Source organism: Chanodichthys erythropterus, chromosome 12, assembly GCF_024489055.1.
Source record: "Chanodichthys erythropterus isolate Z2021 chromosome 12, ASM2448905v1, whole genome shotgun sequence".
Classification (NCBI taxonomy): Eukaryota; Metazoa; Chordata; class Actinopteri; order Cypriniformes; family Xenocyprididae; genus Chanodichthys; species Chanodichthys erythropterus.
The window spans coordinates 20569568-20587341 of NC_090232.1; the positions used below are offsets into that span (position 1 = coordinate 20569568).

Sequence of the window (17774 nt, forward strand, 5' to 3'; positions counted from 1 at the left end):
ACCCTCTGATGTATGAATTAATGAAAACACAAAAGAAAAAAAAAACATTTCTTTTTAATTCGAAACAATGATTTAACCAATCACTCTCTTTTTTATTTTTACATTTATTGTGTGTTGAGAGAGGTATAGGGAAAAATAATCAATACAGCATAGTATCGCAATATTTTGCAAGGGGATATTGAACCGACACAAAGATGCAAAGTATCGATATTTTCAGGGCCGGAATTTCAGCTCACGTGCATAATTTTATCGTGAGCTCCATGTTTATAATTTGGAAAATAATAATAATTGGAAATATTTCAGACTGTAATATCACAAACAGTGCATCTCTCTCTCTAGCTCTCTCTCTCCCGTATCGTTTTTTTTTTTGGGGGGGGGGGGGGGGGTGCATAAATTTATGAATTATATGGACTCCTTATATCATTTGGTTATTTGGTGTCCTTTTGGAGTCTCCAAGTGTCCTTTTTTGGAAAAACACCTTGAAAAAAGCTTGCAAAAAATACAGTTTTGTGAGAATTACCCTTCAATTTGATGGTTTGCTTTGCTGGATATAGCAAATGATGATAAAATTGCCATCTTGATGTCTTAAACAAGATAAATGGTGTTAGCTTAATTTCATAATTGTGCAGTTAATCACGATTAATTACAATTAAAAAATGCAATCTATTGACAGCTCTAGTTTATAAGCATGGGCAATATTTTTTTACCAAAAAAAAAAAGAAAATTCTGTCAATGACTCACCCTTACGTCATTCCAAACCCATAACACATTTGTTCATCGTTAGAACAAAAAAGAAGATATTTTTAATATTCTCTTTCCTTTTTTGTCTTATAAGTTTGGAACGACATGAGGGCAAGTAAATGATGACACAATTTCATTTTTGTGTGAAATAACCCTTAAAAAAGAAAAATATTCCTGTGAAAGTTGTACTATGTGACAGCAACATTGTTTAATGGCAAATCTGAAATGAATGTCAATTTACATATATAAATACATAAATGATGAGAGAAGGCCTGTTAAGTAGAGAACTAATTTCAGCACAGTGAAGAGTGTAAATCCTACAGTTCTTTCTGCAGGGTGAATTATTGTTCGGTGAGTCAAAATAGCTCCATTTGCATAAATTACATTTTTGACAGAAATTAATTATAAGCTGAAAATGGGACAAGGCGGCAGTAAAATGCTGCCCTTGAGAAGTGTAAACGCTAGACAGAGAGAAATAGGAAAATACATCCTTCTCCACAAAAATGGTGGTCAGCTAATCTTCCTCTATGTACTGCAGGTGTGTGGTTCTCCAACACCAGAAAGCATCTTGAATAAAGGTGCTTTATTTTACATCATAGGTTTGTGTGATCAGTGTTTGTGTGTGACTCACCAGTAGAGATAAGGCTTGTCCTTGTCAACGTTTATGTTATTGATGGGGTCCAGGCGCAGCCAGGTGTGGAAGGTGAAGCCATTCTGGTATGGCCACTTTGCAATAGGTGGAAGAGCAATAGCCTAATGATGCATAAACAAAGACAGCTTTTCCAGTTAGGTTTCTTTATTTTGTGGTTCTATTTTAAATAAAGAGTGTAGAGTTTATGGCATTTGAACAGAACGGAAAAAACTACAGTGAAAGTAGTACCCTTGGAGGGATAAGTTCAAAATGTCTTTGGATGTTTGTACACTGAGAATTTCCTGTCATATTTATGGGTTACGGATAAAAAATAAAGGCAAGTGCAATGTTATTTTCTCCTGAACCCAGAATAACATACAGTATAAACACCAAACAACATCCAATCAAAGTATTTCCTGAGAGAACGGCATTCACTTGGCACTGTTTCAAGTGAAAACTGACAATACAGGAAGGGTTCCATAAACATGCCCTCTAAAGCATAAAGATCCCCATGCTGGCAGAATGATGGTTTGATTTTTAATAAAAGTACAGAGAGGCAGTCGGAGCATTTCAAATGCATCTGCATCACATATGAAAATAACACATATGCTTTTTACTCTAATCCTCTCGATGCACAGAAAAACGTAAATATAAGCACCAGACTATATATTTTTTTAACTCTAAAAACAAGACTTTAATTCAATATACATGTTTCCATAAAAAAAATTGTTTGCTCAGTGGTGCTTATCTCCTCTAAAGCATAAAAAACTCCAGAAAGCAGCTAACATTTCCTGTGGGTGTTAGACATTCCTGTAAACTTCCATCTGTCACATGCCTGAAGGAATGTCTGGGTAACTAAGTGAAAGACTGGGTGAAGATATCAGAAGCTTTTTGGAAAAGGAGAGAAATTAAATTCTGATTTTTTTTCTTAAAGTTTTAACATCTCCTAATTCTGAAAGTAACAAGACAGTATGTGAATAAGGGGGACTCTTTTTACTGCCTTCATTTTCAAATTCAACCTTGCTGACTTTGTGCTTCACAACTGGATTATTCTCGGTGGGAACAAGTCTGGAAAAATTAGCCTAAATGTTTACAGCAAAAAAATCTTGTTGCAGCTCTCATACTACACAGTTTCATGTGAACATAAGTGTGATTACTCAGTTAAGGTCAGTTTTCTGTACTAGAAATCATGAAAAATTAAACTTAAATCTATGTTTCATCTATACCATTCAAATTTTGGGTCATTATGATTTAAAAAAAAATATATATATTCTGTAATAAATAGATCATAAGTGAAACTAAAGAACTGTTTAGTGAAGGCTTTACTGTTCTTTTGAACTTTCTATTCATCAACGAATTCTGAAAAAAATAAATAAATAAATACATTTCCAAAAACATATTAGGCAGCACAATTGTATTCATTGAGCATCAAATTTAGTATGTTAAAAAGATTTCTGAGGGATCATGTGACTGGAGTATTGGCTGCTGAATATTCAGCTTTGGCATCACAGGAATAAATTACATTTTTTTAAATATATTAAAATAGTTTGATCAAAGAAATTCAAGCCTTGATGAGCATACAAGACTTTTTTTTCAGAAACATTAAACATATTTAAGTCAATTCACTTAAAAAAAAAAAATCTAATTTGATCACTTCTGAATTAAACAATTAATTTCTGATCTTTAAACTGTAAATTTCTGTTGTCTTGACAAAGATTCTCATTTCCATAGTAACCAAATACATTGTAATTCCCATATATCACCTTGTGTTATAACAGTTTTGATTCACAATTATTTAAAAAGTAATAATTGACTGTTCTCTATAAAGAGATTCCTTGAAAAGAAATACAATAAAACCTAAATTATTACACCAAAAAAAATTACTCAATTACGCAAAATGTATCAAAGTATAATTTCCCTGATTTTAAAACATTTTGTAAGTTTATTATAGAGAGGAAGTTCAAATGTCTGGGTAGTGGACTAGCCCAAAATAGAGAATTTCTGGCGTATACTGTATCTTTCACATCGCCATGGAGACCAGAAAAGTTCCACAAATTGAAAAATCACAAATGTTTCACAATCACAAATGTTGTGAGTGTATAGAGGTAGACGTTATGACTCAAGTCAAGGTTAAGGCCAGTGCAGTTAGACTGATGTTTGGGCAGGGTCTCACCGCAGCACTCTTTCCTGGGAAGCTGAAAAAGGAATCTGGGCCATTTCTTTGAGCCATGGACTTCAACACGGACAGCAGCTTGACAGCATGAGGTGGCTAACAGATAGAAAAACAGTATTTAGACACCTTGAACAAACAACAAACTCACACACGCACGCACACAAATAAATACTTGTAGCTTGACTGCAGTATTTCTCCTGTACATATACATAAAAGATACTGTACAGGATACTGTACAACTATACAGAATATACAGTCCCAAATAATTTTGGTTAGTTTGAACCTTACTCATGTTGTGTGAAATCTGAGAAAGATATTCTTTATTTAGAAATGGATTTTATTTCTGAATTAAAGGGATAGTTCACCCAAAAATGAAAATTTGATGTTTATCTGCTTACCCCCAGTGCATCCAAGATGTAGGTGACTTTGTTTCTTCAGTCGAACGCAAATTATGATTTTTAACTGCAACCGCTGCCGTCTGTCAGTCACATAATAGTAGTAGATGGGAACTTCAACTATAACAGTAAATAAAACTTGCTTAGACAAATCAAAATTAAAACCTGCGGCTCGTGACGACACATTAATGTCCTAAGAGACGAAACGATCGGTTTGTGCGAGAAACCGAACAGTATTTATATAATTTTTTACCTCTATAACACCACTATGTCCAACTTCATTCAGCTTCCGGCTAGTGAGGTCTGATCGCGCTCTGTCAACGGACGTGATGTCTCGTGCTCATTGAAGTATATGGGCGAGACATCACTTCCGTCATCACAACGCGTTTTTTGACCTCACTAACAGGAAGCTGAATGAAGTTGGACATAGTGGTGTTATAGAGGTAAAAAATTATATAAATACTGTTCGGTTTCTCGCACAAACCGATCGTTTCGTGTCTTAGGACATCAATGTGCCGTCACGAGCCGCAGGGTTTAATTTGGATTTGTCTATGGAAGTTTTTTCGACTCTTATTGTCCAAGTTCCCAATCACTGCTATTATTTGACTGACAGACGGCAGCGGTTGCAGTTAAAAATCATAATCGCGTTCGACTGAAGAAAAAAAGTCCTCTACATCTTGGATGCACTGGGGGTAAGCAGATAAACATCAAATTTTCATTTTTGGGTGAACTATCCCTTTAACCATTTCAAAATGTATTTTGTCCTTCATTAACAAGTATATCAGACAACAGAGTCACAATAATGGCTTCTGCCTTCAGGTTGTATGATACAGACACATGGATGTGCACTCTCCTATTGCTCTGACGTGTTCATTTGGCGCTATGATCAATGGCACTGCCCAAGTCCTCAAGAAAGACAGCCTAATGCATCAAAACCACCTGCCTTTCCACTCACAACATCCTCTTTTATCTACTAAAGACTGAACACACTCTTAGAATGGAGGACAAGGACAACATTTTGTCCATTTATATTTTTAAAATGGAAATTGTGGAAATATATTTCTTGGAAATCACAGCATCATGACTCTGTGTGAGGTGGAGAGAGGAGAAGTATTCAAACAGCAGATATAGAGGAGAAGACCATTACCCATTGGCCTTGTTCTCCTTTCAGTTTACTGAAGAACAGCTTAAGTTCCTTTACTGTGATACTGTAGCTGGCCAGCACTCCCAGCATATCCACCACCAAATCTGAAAAACACCACACACAAACAGGAAGAGAATGCTGAATTACAACTGAAGAGACATTTATAAAAGGCTTTGGATTTAGAGACAGCTACTGAACTCACTTTGTGTTTTTGACTATTTAAGATCGCAGTTGTATTGTATAACCTTGTATGTGATGAAATAAGTAGAGTAATAATACTTGTATAAGAATGTTGTTCAGTTTACTGTTTATGCAGCATCAGAGAAGTTTTGCATGTACTGCATTTAGCACATGTCCTAAAGCATTGAGGAAATGCAAAAATGTTCTTCTGCATAAAGGCTGAGAGCACCTGTGATCAAATGGAGTTGAGCTCAATCATGAATGAATCATGTCCCATCACTAAATCTGTACACAATATCAAGAGTTAAACAGCTGCACAACCTATACATTTTAAAATGGTAAAGTTAGTGATATCTCTATAAAAAAAAAAAAAGTATTTAAATCTTTATTTGGAAAGCCCAGATGTGCCAAACTGAGCTATGTGACTGATGAGACTCATCAGCCAAGCTGAGAGTGCCATGAGTCATTATTGTGCATAAATCTAAAGGTTTTTTTACAATACTGTGTAGAGCCAAGCAAATATATTGAATATTCACAATATATTCATGCTGATTTTCCTGCCAGTATAAAATTGTGAATGTTGTCATTCAACTTGTATGAGAGCGTCAGCACAGAGATGTTGATTTAAACAACAGTAGCAAAAATGTTGTTCAAGTCAATAAGCTTGATTTCTTTTTTTCTTTTTTTTTTTGAAAGAAGTTAATATTTTATTCAGCAGTGAAGCAATTTGCAATGTTACAAAAGATTTTTATTTGAACTTTTTATTCATCAAAGAATCCTGAATAAATTTCAAATGTATTATGGTATCATGCATCAAGAATGATTTCATCATGTGACACTAAAGACTGGAGTAATGGCTGCTGAAAATGCATATTTGCCATCACAGGAATAAATTACATTTTAATATATATTTAAAATTTATTACAAATTTAACAATATTACTGGTACTATATGATATTATATGATAATATATGGTATTATATTATATTATATACATGTATCAAATGTAGTAAAACAACAACTATTAGAGTTACACTTCTTTAAAAGGGGATGTCTGATCCCCTGTTTTACATACCTGCAATCATGGTGTCAGCTTGGTCTATACGCTGAAGCACCAGCTGGATAAGGCCGATATCAGTGCAGGCCTGCAGGTTTCTCAAACTCTTCTTGAGCACGGCGGTGAACATACTCCACACCTCCGCCTGGCAGGTGGAGTCACATTTATCCAGCAGCTCTACCATGCAGATTATGCTCTCCGTCTCCTGGATGATGAAGTTCATCTCCAGGTCAAACTGTCCCCCAACCAGCTGCACAGACACAATTTAAACATAAAGTCACAAACTGAGTCAAAGCCAAAAAAATACAATAATAATTATAATTCAAAATATGAGTATCATACTGAGGCTGAATGCAAACACAATATGACAGCAGAGGAAAAGCACATTTCAACATTGCAGAAACAAATCATATTAAATAAAAATTGAAACACAAAAAAGTTAAATTACTGTGAGTAATAACCAGAATATTTAGTTACTCTCTATGCTGGCATCCTGTCAGTTTATACTGGCTTCATTCCTGATATTAAATCTGGATAACCAAGTCACAGGGCTTCAATTCATGCCAATCCCATTCTAAAACATCTGTCAGCATCTGGCTGTAAAAAGCCTGTCCACAACTGGATTACTGGGACAGGATTTCTACCTTGCCCCAACACTGGCTTATTTTTAACCCTTTACCATAAGATGGTATGAGCCCTGGGCTAGAAAGCACTAATATAATCTCCCACTGACATGACAATGGCAGATGTTCTGCAGACATTAACTGTAAACCAAGATTAACCTTGAAATGATGACATCATCTTGTGTCTATGTGCAGCCATACACTGCACATAGACACAAGCCAACACCCTGCAAAGCCTTTGCATTTAATGCACATTTAGAAAACGAATATTTTTAGGGATGCATCAATTTTAAAATTTTGGGATAATATTACAAAAACAGATGTAAAACTGTCACCTCATAACCTTAAAAGGATTAGTTCACTTTCAAATTAAATTTTCCTGATAATTTACTCACCCCCATGTCATCCAAGATGTACATGTCTTTCTTTCTTCAGTCGAAAAGAAATTAAGAATTATATTCCAGAATTATTCTACTTATAATGGACTTCAATATCCTCCAAATGGTTGAAGGTCAAAATTACAGTTTCAGTGCAGCTTCAAAGGGCTTTAAACGATACCAGGCGAGGTAAACAAATGATCGCCTTCCAAGTGCTTCCGCCAAAACCGCACTTTCATATTCTTCAAAAAGCTTACGCTGTACTTCCTACGCCTTCCCTATTCTACTTACGGAAAAAATGGTACTGGCACTGCGTTCATTCCGTAAGTAGAATAGGGAAGGCGTAGGAAGTACAGCGTAAGCTTTTTGAAGAATACGAAAGTGCGGTTTTGGCAGAAGCACTTGGAAGGTTATCATTTGTTTACCTCGTCTCGTATCGTTTAAAGCCCTTTGAAGCTGCACTGAAACTATAATTTTATAGTTTCTATAAATAAGCATATACATTTACATTTCTTTCGAGAATGTCCGATCGTTTTGCTAGATAAGACCCTCATTCTTCATCTGGTATCGTTTAAAGCCCTCTGAAGCTGCACTGAAACTGTAATTTTGACCTTCAACCGTCTGGAGGCCATTGAAGTCCACTATAAGGAAAATAATCCTGGAATGTTTTCATCAAAAACCTTAATTTCTTTTCGACTGAAGAAAGACATGAACATCTTGGATGACATGGGGGTGAGTAAATTATCAGGAAAATTTTATTTGAAAGTGAACTAATCCTTTAAGGTTGAACCACTGTAGTCACTGACTATTTTAACAATGTTTTTACTTCCTTTCTGGACCTCAAAGGGTGCAATGACTTTGCTGCCTATGTGTGGTTCAGATATCCTCAGATTTCATCAAAAATATCTTAATGTGTGTTCCAAAGATGGACGAAGGTCTTACAGGTACGGGATGATATGAGGGTGAGTGCTTAATGACAGAAATTTCATTTTTGGGTGAACTAACCCTTTAACTGACCAATAATCCACAAATATCAGTGCAGTTATATATACATATAACAACCTATCTACACTTTTGCTAAAGAAACCAAGGCTCATGTGATGTTCTTCACTGCCATTCATTTATCACAGCATGAAAAAGATCTCTGTATGAGGGTGCACAGATCTTTCAAACAACACAAATTATGTCCTTTGTGTCTGTAAATAAATCCTGGAACTCATAAAATGCAATAATTTGCCAGCGCTTAATAGTTGACAAGACATTTTTACTATTGAACAGTTCTTTACAGCACATGATAAGATAAACAATGCAGATGTCAGAAGTAATATTGCTAAGGTGGAAGCGGTCATCTCACTGTCATAAGGATATAAAGAGATTGCTGTCATTTGCCAGCAGAAAGGCCATGACCACAATTTGATCAAGGACTGGAGCGAAGTATAAATCCACAGCCTATTGGATAGAAATGGTCCCATTAAAATGACTGAAGGTGGATTAAAGGAAAGGGAGGAGAGGGGGTATCACTGTCAGTCTACAGCAACAAAGGCTAACAAGGCAGGAGATAAAAGCCATGATCAGTCTCACACACACACACACACACACACACTGCAGCCTCCCCATTGGGATTCTTTCTTCAAACCCACTGAATGATAGATCGCTCAGATTGTGCAAATGGAGAAATGTGAAAATGAATGAAATAGTAAAATAAATGATTGGCGGTCCTGCATTTCGCCGCCTGTTTAGCCTATAAAATAACCCTCCCTTCACCACCACACGCTAATACATCACCACCCCCGTTTACATTTGCATTCTGGGAAGAGGAGCTGATTGCGTTGTGTGGCAGCCAGCATGGAGAACGGCACTCAAATAGATCTGCGGCCACCGTGCAGGTGATTAATGGACCTGACATCCTCCCAGAGTGAACGCTGTGAATGTGACTTTGGGGTGAGGATGCTATCAGCTCACACAGAGGACACAGTGAAAAGTGGAAGATGCTGATGTCAACCTTGTATAAGTACCTGATTGGCAGAAGTTCAGCAGGTAGAGATGCACATCACGGGAACTAGTCAATGTCAATGAGGTTTTTAAAGACAAAAACAATTGTCAGAGGTGTTATGATGTCCAGGAAGCTACACGACTGTCTAGTAATAGCATAACATTACTTTCAAACACAGACGTTAAAAAAAAAAAGTTTGTAAATTTTTACAGAAAAAACTGTTAATTGGTAACCATATACAGTGGAAAAATTGTAAATGGTTTAACATTATATGTAATTTTACTGTAAAATAATGTCAAATTTACGAAAAAAAAAAAAAAAAAAAAAAAAAAATTCCTAGAAGTCCCTCCATTACACATCCACTTACTCAAATTCATTATGTGGCTTTCTATGTTGCCACCATTATTTTTATGGAAGTTATAAACATATTTTAAGATAAAACGCAGATTTTGGTAGTGTGGCATATTAACATTATACCACCAAAAATACATCATGTACTCACCCTCAGGTTGTTCCAAACCTATATAAATGTCTTTGTTCTGCTGAACACAAAGGAAGATATTTGGAGGAATGTCAATAACCAAACAGATCTCATCCCCCATTGACTACCATAGTAGGAAAAATAAATATGGACAATTGGAAATCAATGGAGGATGAGATCTTTATGGTGACTGACATTCTTCCAAATGTCTTCCTTTGTGTTCAGCAGAACAAAGACATGTATATAGGTTTGGAACAACCTGAGGGTGAGTACATGATGACAAAATTTTCATTTTTGGGTGAACTATCCCTTTAATGAAATATACCAATATGCCATCCCATATACGTGAAGCATTCCCACCATATTTTTTATGGTCAATTTCTTGCAACCAAAGCTGCTCTTTTTTTTTAGTTTTTTTTTTTTTTTTTTTTTTTTTTTTTCCATTTAAATTTTGGTTGATATGATCATTAGATTGTTTGTTTGTTTTTGTTTTTTTGTGCAAAAGGAAATCCGCCTCTCTCTGTAAAGATCTCTTGAGAATTCTGAGGTTTATGCATATCTAAAATCTCATCTCTTGCTGTGGTTTCTTGTTTAACGTGGTATAAGTTTATCATGTAACGATGAACTTCAAAGAACAAAGAACTTTAATATTTTAATAGCCTATGTGGTTGTAGATTACACTACATCAAATGGAATAATGATTAAAAATGTCTTGGTTCTTGTATATATAATAAGACTTAGTCTCTCCTCTGACAAAATACAAAAAAGCCCTCTAGATTTATATTACACAAATGACTATATTACAAACAAAATAAAAAAGCCAAGACATTCCTGCAAATTCTTTAGCAGTTATAAAAGTTGGCCTATATTTGGCAAGCTTTTTATCATGGTGTACCATTTTTAAAACCACAGCAAACCTATAGGCAACTATGGTACCGTAAATTCATAGCCTATCAAGTCGAGAAATACTTGCAAAATAGTAGTAACTTTAGTACTAATTCAATTGTCTTTAAATAAAGATTCTTCTGTTTTACTTGGTGAATTCATTGTCATTCTCTATGACTCTGCTCTGGAGCCGCCCTGGGGAAGGTGGGTGGCTCACACTAAGGCTTAACGATATAATGTTTTAGCATATATATGACGATTCGCTATCTGAGTCATTAATGTTAATCAAACAACATAATACAAAGAAAATCACTTTTGTAGCTTTAACAAAGGTGAATTATATTTAAATTATTCAGTGAAGACTATGCAGTGTTATTTACATTTGATTATTCAATTTGAATACTGTTAGACTTAACTGAAAAACATAAAGCACTGTTTTTCATTTGTATCCTTGTTCTATTGTATCTATTTATTTTTGTCATAATAGACAAGCATAAAAACAAAAAAATAAATAAATAAAAAATCACCCCCAATCATTCTAGAATGATTAATTCTTTCCAAATAGCTATTCAAGTCATCTGGTGAAGTTGTTTTCATATCGCAATACATACTGCAGAAAAAATAAATATCACAATGTCAGTTTTCTTGTCAGTTGTAACCCTAGCACACACTTTGAATATAACTGTCCTATATACTCCTCTTTATAGTATGGAAGCTTGTTTCCACCTGTAAATAAAAATAAAAAAAGGTAATTGCAACTTTTTAATTGCAACGTCATATTTGTGAGATATAAACAAAATTCTGACTTTTTTTCCTCATTTCTGACTTTTTTCCCCTCGCAATTGTGTTTATATCTCGCAATTCTGACTTCTCAAAATTGTGAGATATAAACTCGCAATTGCAAATTATAAAGTCCAATTCTGAGGGAAAAAAAAGACTGACTTTTCTCAGAATTGCGAGTTTATAGTTCTGAGCTTATAACTTACAATTGCGAGATATAAAGACACAATTCTTAGAAAAAAAGTCAGAATTTTGAGTTTATATCTCGCAATGCTGACTTATCTGACTTATATCACACAATTATGACTTAATAACTTGCAGTTCTGACTATAACTCACAATTGTGAGTTTATTTCTCATGTTTCCAACTTTATATAAACTAGAAAAAAAAAGTCAGAATTGTGAGAAAAAGTCACAATTACATTTTTTTATTTTTATGTAGTGGCAGAAACAAGCTTCCATATTATAGAGATCAGAGACTAGGTGGATTTCTTTTGGTTTCTTTACCATATCTGTTTTTCTCACTCTGTTTCTCATACAAAGACTCTGCTCTAGCTGATGATGCAGTCACCAGATCCCTCAGAGGCAAACCGAGCCCTGCATTTCACCTCTGAGGACCCATTGAATTAATAATGGGTGAACAGCTCTTGGTCCAGGGCTGACAATAACAAGAACTTTTCTCCATGGTGAGAAGGACTACACCAGGGACAGCCAATCACACTTTACGTAAAGCCCCTGGTTGCATCTTATTTTAGCACTAAACAAATGGCGTTATACAGAGGAAGACTTTAGCTCGCTGCTGGGGAATATAAAGAAATGGAAAAGAGCAGTATCATTCCAAATTTAAAGTCAGACTTGATCTGACTTTAAGATCACTTCTTGAAAGGCAAATCCTCTTCTTCACTTATTTGCTCGGCTGTCAGGCAGCATTTGCTGTTTTTAGCAGAGTTTGTAATGAAAAGACACAACAAATGACTAAAATACTTGCAATAGCACCACCCCCAAGGACAACATGCATTTTCATTCATCCATAAATGATTATCTGTTGCAGCCCATCAAGTAATCTGAAGAGGAAGGCAGATAAACACTTCAGGTCACCATGAATAAAACCATCACAAATCATCTAATTAGTCACCAGAACTGAAACTATTCTCTCTTTCTCTTTCTCTTTCTCTTTCTCTCTCTCTCTTCATTTTCTTTGGACAACTCAGACTTGATCAGGACCAGTTCAAGAAATACCCAAAAATTGAAAATTCTCACATCATTTACCCTCATCCCTCCCTAGATGTATGACATTTTTCTTCAGATCATCACAAACGATGAGTTGACACTTCAAAAAACACACAAAGCAAACACAAATGATAAACCATACAACCTCAGTTGATGAATGAAATATCTTCTTCTGCTACGTGAGAGAAAAATATTAATATTTTAAACTTTTTAAACCATAAACCATCACTTCTGGCCAACTGTCATATGTGTGTTCATGAGTTTACACTTACTTAAATGCCAGCACATAAAGCTTGATGTAAGCGTGTTGTGAAACTCGCAGAAGAAGTGACGTCCTCTGTGCTTCCATATCACTTCACGCACAAGCTTCAGAATGTGCTAACATCACGCCTAGTGTGTATGACAATTGCTGGAAGCAATGGTTTATTGTTTATTTTTCTGAAATATATCTATCCTTTTGCTTCAGAAGACACTGATACATCAACTGGGGTTGTACAAATTACCTTTGCGTTCACTGTGTGGTTTTTGAAGTGTCAACTTTGGATGAGTCCTGTACACTTGCATTATATGGACTCACAGAGATGGAGAATCCTTGTTTGTTTCCATCTGAAGAAAGAAAGTCATATACATCTGGGACAACATGAGGGTGAGTAAAGGATGAGAGAAGTTTAATTTTTGGGTGGAGAATCCCTTTAATGTGACCACGCTGAATGTGAGCCAGAGCATGATAAAACCACAGACATGACAGAACAGAGAGAGATGGGGAAATGAGCAAATGGAGAACAAATTTATGAGAAAATCTGTTTAGGCTGAAAATGTGAGGGTATAATCTCAACATACACCAGACAATTGCCAGAGATATATTTACATTTTTCAAATTTGCAAGTCTAATGAGTTTAACGTTCAAGTCTCTGCCCTTGCTTTTTCCAAACACAAGTGAAAGCTCCATCAGTTTTCCCTGAAGTAAATATGTACTTCCTGCTGTTTTTTTCTAATAGTGATTTATGTTCAAAGAAGAGGGGGGAAAAAGTCTATCACTGATCAGAACAAATTGTAGTATCTTTAATCTAATGTACAAAGTGTTTAAACTATTATAAAAATGCATTTTATGTGAAAAGACTAATGATCTGACCGGACTGGCTACATTAACATTACATTGTGTTTCAAATTATTATGCAAGTGACATGTAAGTAGGATTTCAGTACAATAATTATAAACTGTATTAAAAGCTCATCAGTGGCTTTTTTTTTTTTTATAAAAAAGCCACTGATGAGCAGCAAACAGGTAGTTTGGTGTCGAACACCGTTGGTGTCTCTGGAGTCTCAAGAAGCTCTCCATGCTGGCTGGCATTGTGCATAAAGTTGCATTTTAGTCACCCCTAAATAAAGCTCACAAAGAGAAATGTTTACAGTGGGTTTAGAAATACATGAAGATATTTTTAAATAGTCTGGATGAATGGATTTCTGGATGGTTGGTGAGTGGCCACCATGTTCCAAAAAGACTGCAACGTCAGCAAGGAGCTGGCGGGTGATGATTTGGGTTGGAATATTGGGAAGTGAGATGGAGGGTCCCTTTAGGGTCTCTGAAGTTGTCAAAATGACTACTGCAAGATATGTGGAGTTTATAACTGACCATTTTCTGCTATGGTATAAAAAGAAATAAAAAGATTTTTATTCAGGACAATGCACTATCCCATGCTGCAAAAACACCACAGCAATAAAACGGTTTGAAAAAGTATTTCTACACCCACTGTAAAAGTTTCTCTTTGATCTTTGGTTAGGAGTGGCACAACTGCCAGCCTGCATGGAGAGGTTCTTGAGACTCCAGAGTCACCAGCAGCTTCAAATACCTGTTTGCTGCTCACCAGTGGCTTTTTTACAGCTTTCCTTTTAATACAATATATTTTTTTTGACAGAAACTTTCCTTAATATGCCTTTATCTGACTGAATTCTCTTGTGCTGTAAATTACTCACAAATCAATCTTATGGTGATAGTTCAATAATCTCCATTCAGTTTTCAACTTTTCACACAATATTAGCCTAGTTGTTTTCATGCCTTTTGCATAACATTTCACCATTTCAACATTGCACCATTTCATGCTTTTCATCTTCAGAAAGATATTTCTTCCTCCCCATATTGCATGAGAACTGTGACTTGCTAAATAATGTGGAACAACCTTTTTAAGTAGGATTTCCATTTACCCAAGTAGACCTGGCAAACCACTCAAACCACAAAGCTGTCTGAGATTGATACCAGTTATCTAAAAAGATATGGAGAGATGAAACAAACACTTTCTCTGAAAAACTAAAATCTGAATGTTTATTGTACTGAACTCCTACTGATATGTCACTTGCATAATAATTTGGAACACAGTGTAGTTCCAGCACACTGTTTTCATTTCATTTTAAACAAACACACACGAACAATCATAAATGTAATGTTTACTAGTTCTGGCAGACCTAACGGATGAAATTCTGTTAATTCTCTAAATGACTAAGAACAAAGATGTTGATTACTGCAGTTGACTGATTCTTGTTCACTAAATGATAGCTGAGCTCTATACAATCTACCTTCCTTTTGCAATCTTTCAAGTCACTTTTCTTAACATTAGCATTTGTTACACTGTCATCAGCCTACAGATGTACTAATGGGTCAGTGAGACTTATTATGGTTGGTCAACCAAACATTCAGAATCAGTCAAAGCAAAGACAAAATGAAATGGACATTCCCCCTTGTACATCAGTACATCAAGAAAAAAATACTGCAATCATTTAAAAAAAAACAATTGCAAGTTAATGCTTGACAAATGTTTTGTTATTTGGGGTTTCAATGTCAACCTGGATAACAGGTAATCCAGGTCAGTTATATTCCTGACACTCCATAGTATCCACAAATATATCTTACTTTACTTTTCAGAAATGCACTGAGGTGTAAATTTCTGTCATTGGTACAACACTTAAAAGTATTTGTAATGTTTTTCTTTGTTATTTCAATCAGAATATTTCACTAGAAATATGACATAAAAGGGATAGTGTGCCAAAAAAAATTAAAACTGTGTCATAATTTACTTACCCTTGTTTAATTATTTTAAAAAAGAAAAAAAAAATACTTAAAGATTAGTTCACTTTAAAATGAAAATTACCCCAAGCTTTTCTCGCACTCAAGCCATCCATGACTTTCTTCTTTCTGATGAACACAATCTAAGTTATATTAATAAAAATTCTGATGCATGCAAGATTTATAATTGCAGTGAATGGGACCAATGAGTTTGAAGCTCAAGAAAGTGCATCTATCCATCATAAACGTACTCTACACGGTTGTGGGGTGTTAATGAAGGCCTTCTGAAGCAAAGCTATGTGTTTGTGTAAGAAAAATATAAATATTTAACAAGTTAAAATATCTAGCTTCCACCAGACCGTCTTCGGTATTCAACATAAGAAATCATTTTTATAATTTGTATAGGGAAGGCAAAGGACGAAGCGTAAGTGTTTTGAACTGCAAGAGTTTTACACTTTCTTCATAAGTTAAATACCGAAGGCGGTCTGGCGGAAGCTAGATATTTTACTATATAACTTGTTAAATATAGATATTTTTCTCACACAAATGCATCGCTTCACTTCAGAAGGCATTTTTAAGCCTCCAAAGCCGTGTGGAGTATGTTTATAATAGATGGATGCACTTTCTTGAACTACATACTCATTGGTCCCATTCACTGCCATTATAAAGCTTGGATGCGTCAGGATATTTATTAATATAACTCCGATTGTGTTCATCAGAAAGAAAAAATCTTACACACCTACTGTAGGATGGCATGAGGGTGAGTAAAACTTAGTAATATTCATTTTAAAGTGAAATAATCCTTTAACAAACTGCACTAAATTAATGTGTGCAATCAATAATTTTATTTATACATTCATACATTTTATTTATTAATTTCCCCATAGCTAGCATCATGCCTTTTAACATCCAGCTAGTTTTGAAAGCTTCTAAAAATCTTTTGCCCTTCATCAAACAGATGTGCATTCCTCCTCCACAGGAGCAGAGGATTTCTGACCATAATCATTGTTCATTCCTCAGATGGGTTGATGGGCCTAGCTATCCTCTAATCATTACTCAGACTGACCCTGCTATCAACTGAGGCAGAACGCTCAAATCCTCTTCCTTTGCACTGATGTTAAAGTGTGTATATAACAGTCGCTATCTAATAGAGCAATCAGCCTCCAGTCTCTGTGAGACAGCTAAAAGAAGCATTGGAGAGGAAGCGGAAAACAGCCAACAGGAAACTTCCCTCATTAGTGGGGTGTAGACACATGACCAATCCATGGGAAAGGCAGAGTTTTACATATCTCTATGTAGTTTGAGGAGTTAAATCTTCATTTAAAATAGTTTATTGTGATTTATAATGTTTATTAGTTTCAATCAATGAATAATCAGATCAGCAGCGTAGAGAGAGAATATCGAATGGGGTTTGGCATGTAGATGTAGTAAGTCACATTTGGATTGCAGAGCTTATATTATATTTGGATATAATGAAAGTCTTTGTGCTGCATGTGGAGCTAAAAATAGCATTTCAAAACTGCAGAGGACAACAGCAAGGAGGTGGTCCAAGTTGTTTTGAGGCTTGTATAAATAGAACATAAGCCACATACACATACACTTCAGGGACGAGGCCACATAATGGCCAGAGTGGCACTGGCTCACAAAGCGTGCTGGCTGGTCCACCCAATTAAATTTGCCGGTAAATACTAATAATTTGGAAACACTTTATTTTGTCAAATCCAAAATAATTATAGTTTACATTAATTACAAATATATTGTCAAAATTTCTGATTTAAATATTTGAAAATTTATTTTTATTTCAGTTTGGATGAAATTTAAGCAGCGTGCTTATATTGTCATCCAGAGTCGCTCAGGTTTTGTGGTTCAGTGGGTCGCACCTGTTAACTGAATCCATTTAGCTATCCAAAGTCAGAACCACTATTTCTGTAGCTCTGCGTCAGACTCTCCAGTGGGCCACATGAATAACTGGGCCAGGCTGCACTGTTTTAGAGAGTGAATATCTCTTTTATAGTAATAATGCCATAT

General features: G+C 35.3%; 1 protein-coding gene across 5 annotated transcripts in view; it reads right to left on the minus strand.

Moving 5' to 3' along the window:
* The window catches only part of lrba (LPS-responsive vesicle trafficking, beach and anchor containing), a 276852-nt gene that overhangs the window by 222710 nt on the left and 36368 nt on the right, over window positions 1-17774 (minus strand). For all 5 annotated transcript variants that reach the window (XM_067404564.1, XM_067404565.1, XM_067404567.1 and 2 more), the window contains 4 exons: window positions 6340-6571; window positions 5088-5188; window positions 3546-3641; window positions 1373-1494 (listed from right to left, as the gene is read on the minus strand). In XM_067404564.1, coding sequence (XP_067260665.1) covers window positions 1373-1494; window positions 3546-3641; window positions 5088-5188; window positions 6340-6571 — 551 coding nt within the window. The remainder of the gene's footprint in view (window positions 1-1372; window positions 1495-3545; window positions 3642-5087; window positions 5189-6339; window positions 6572-17774) is intronic.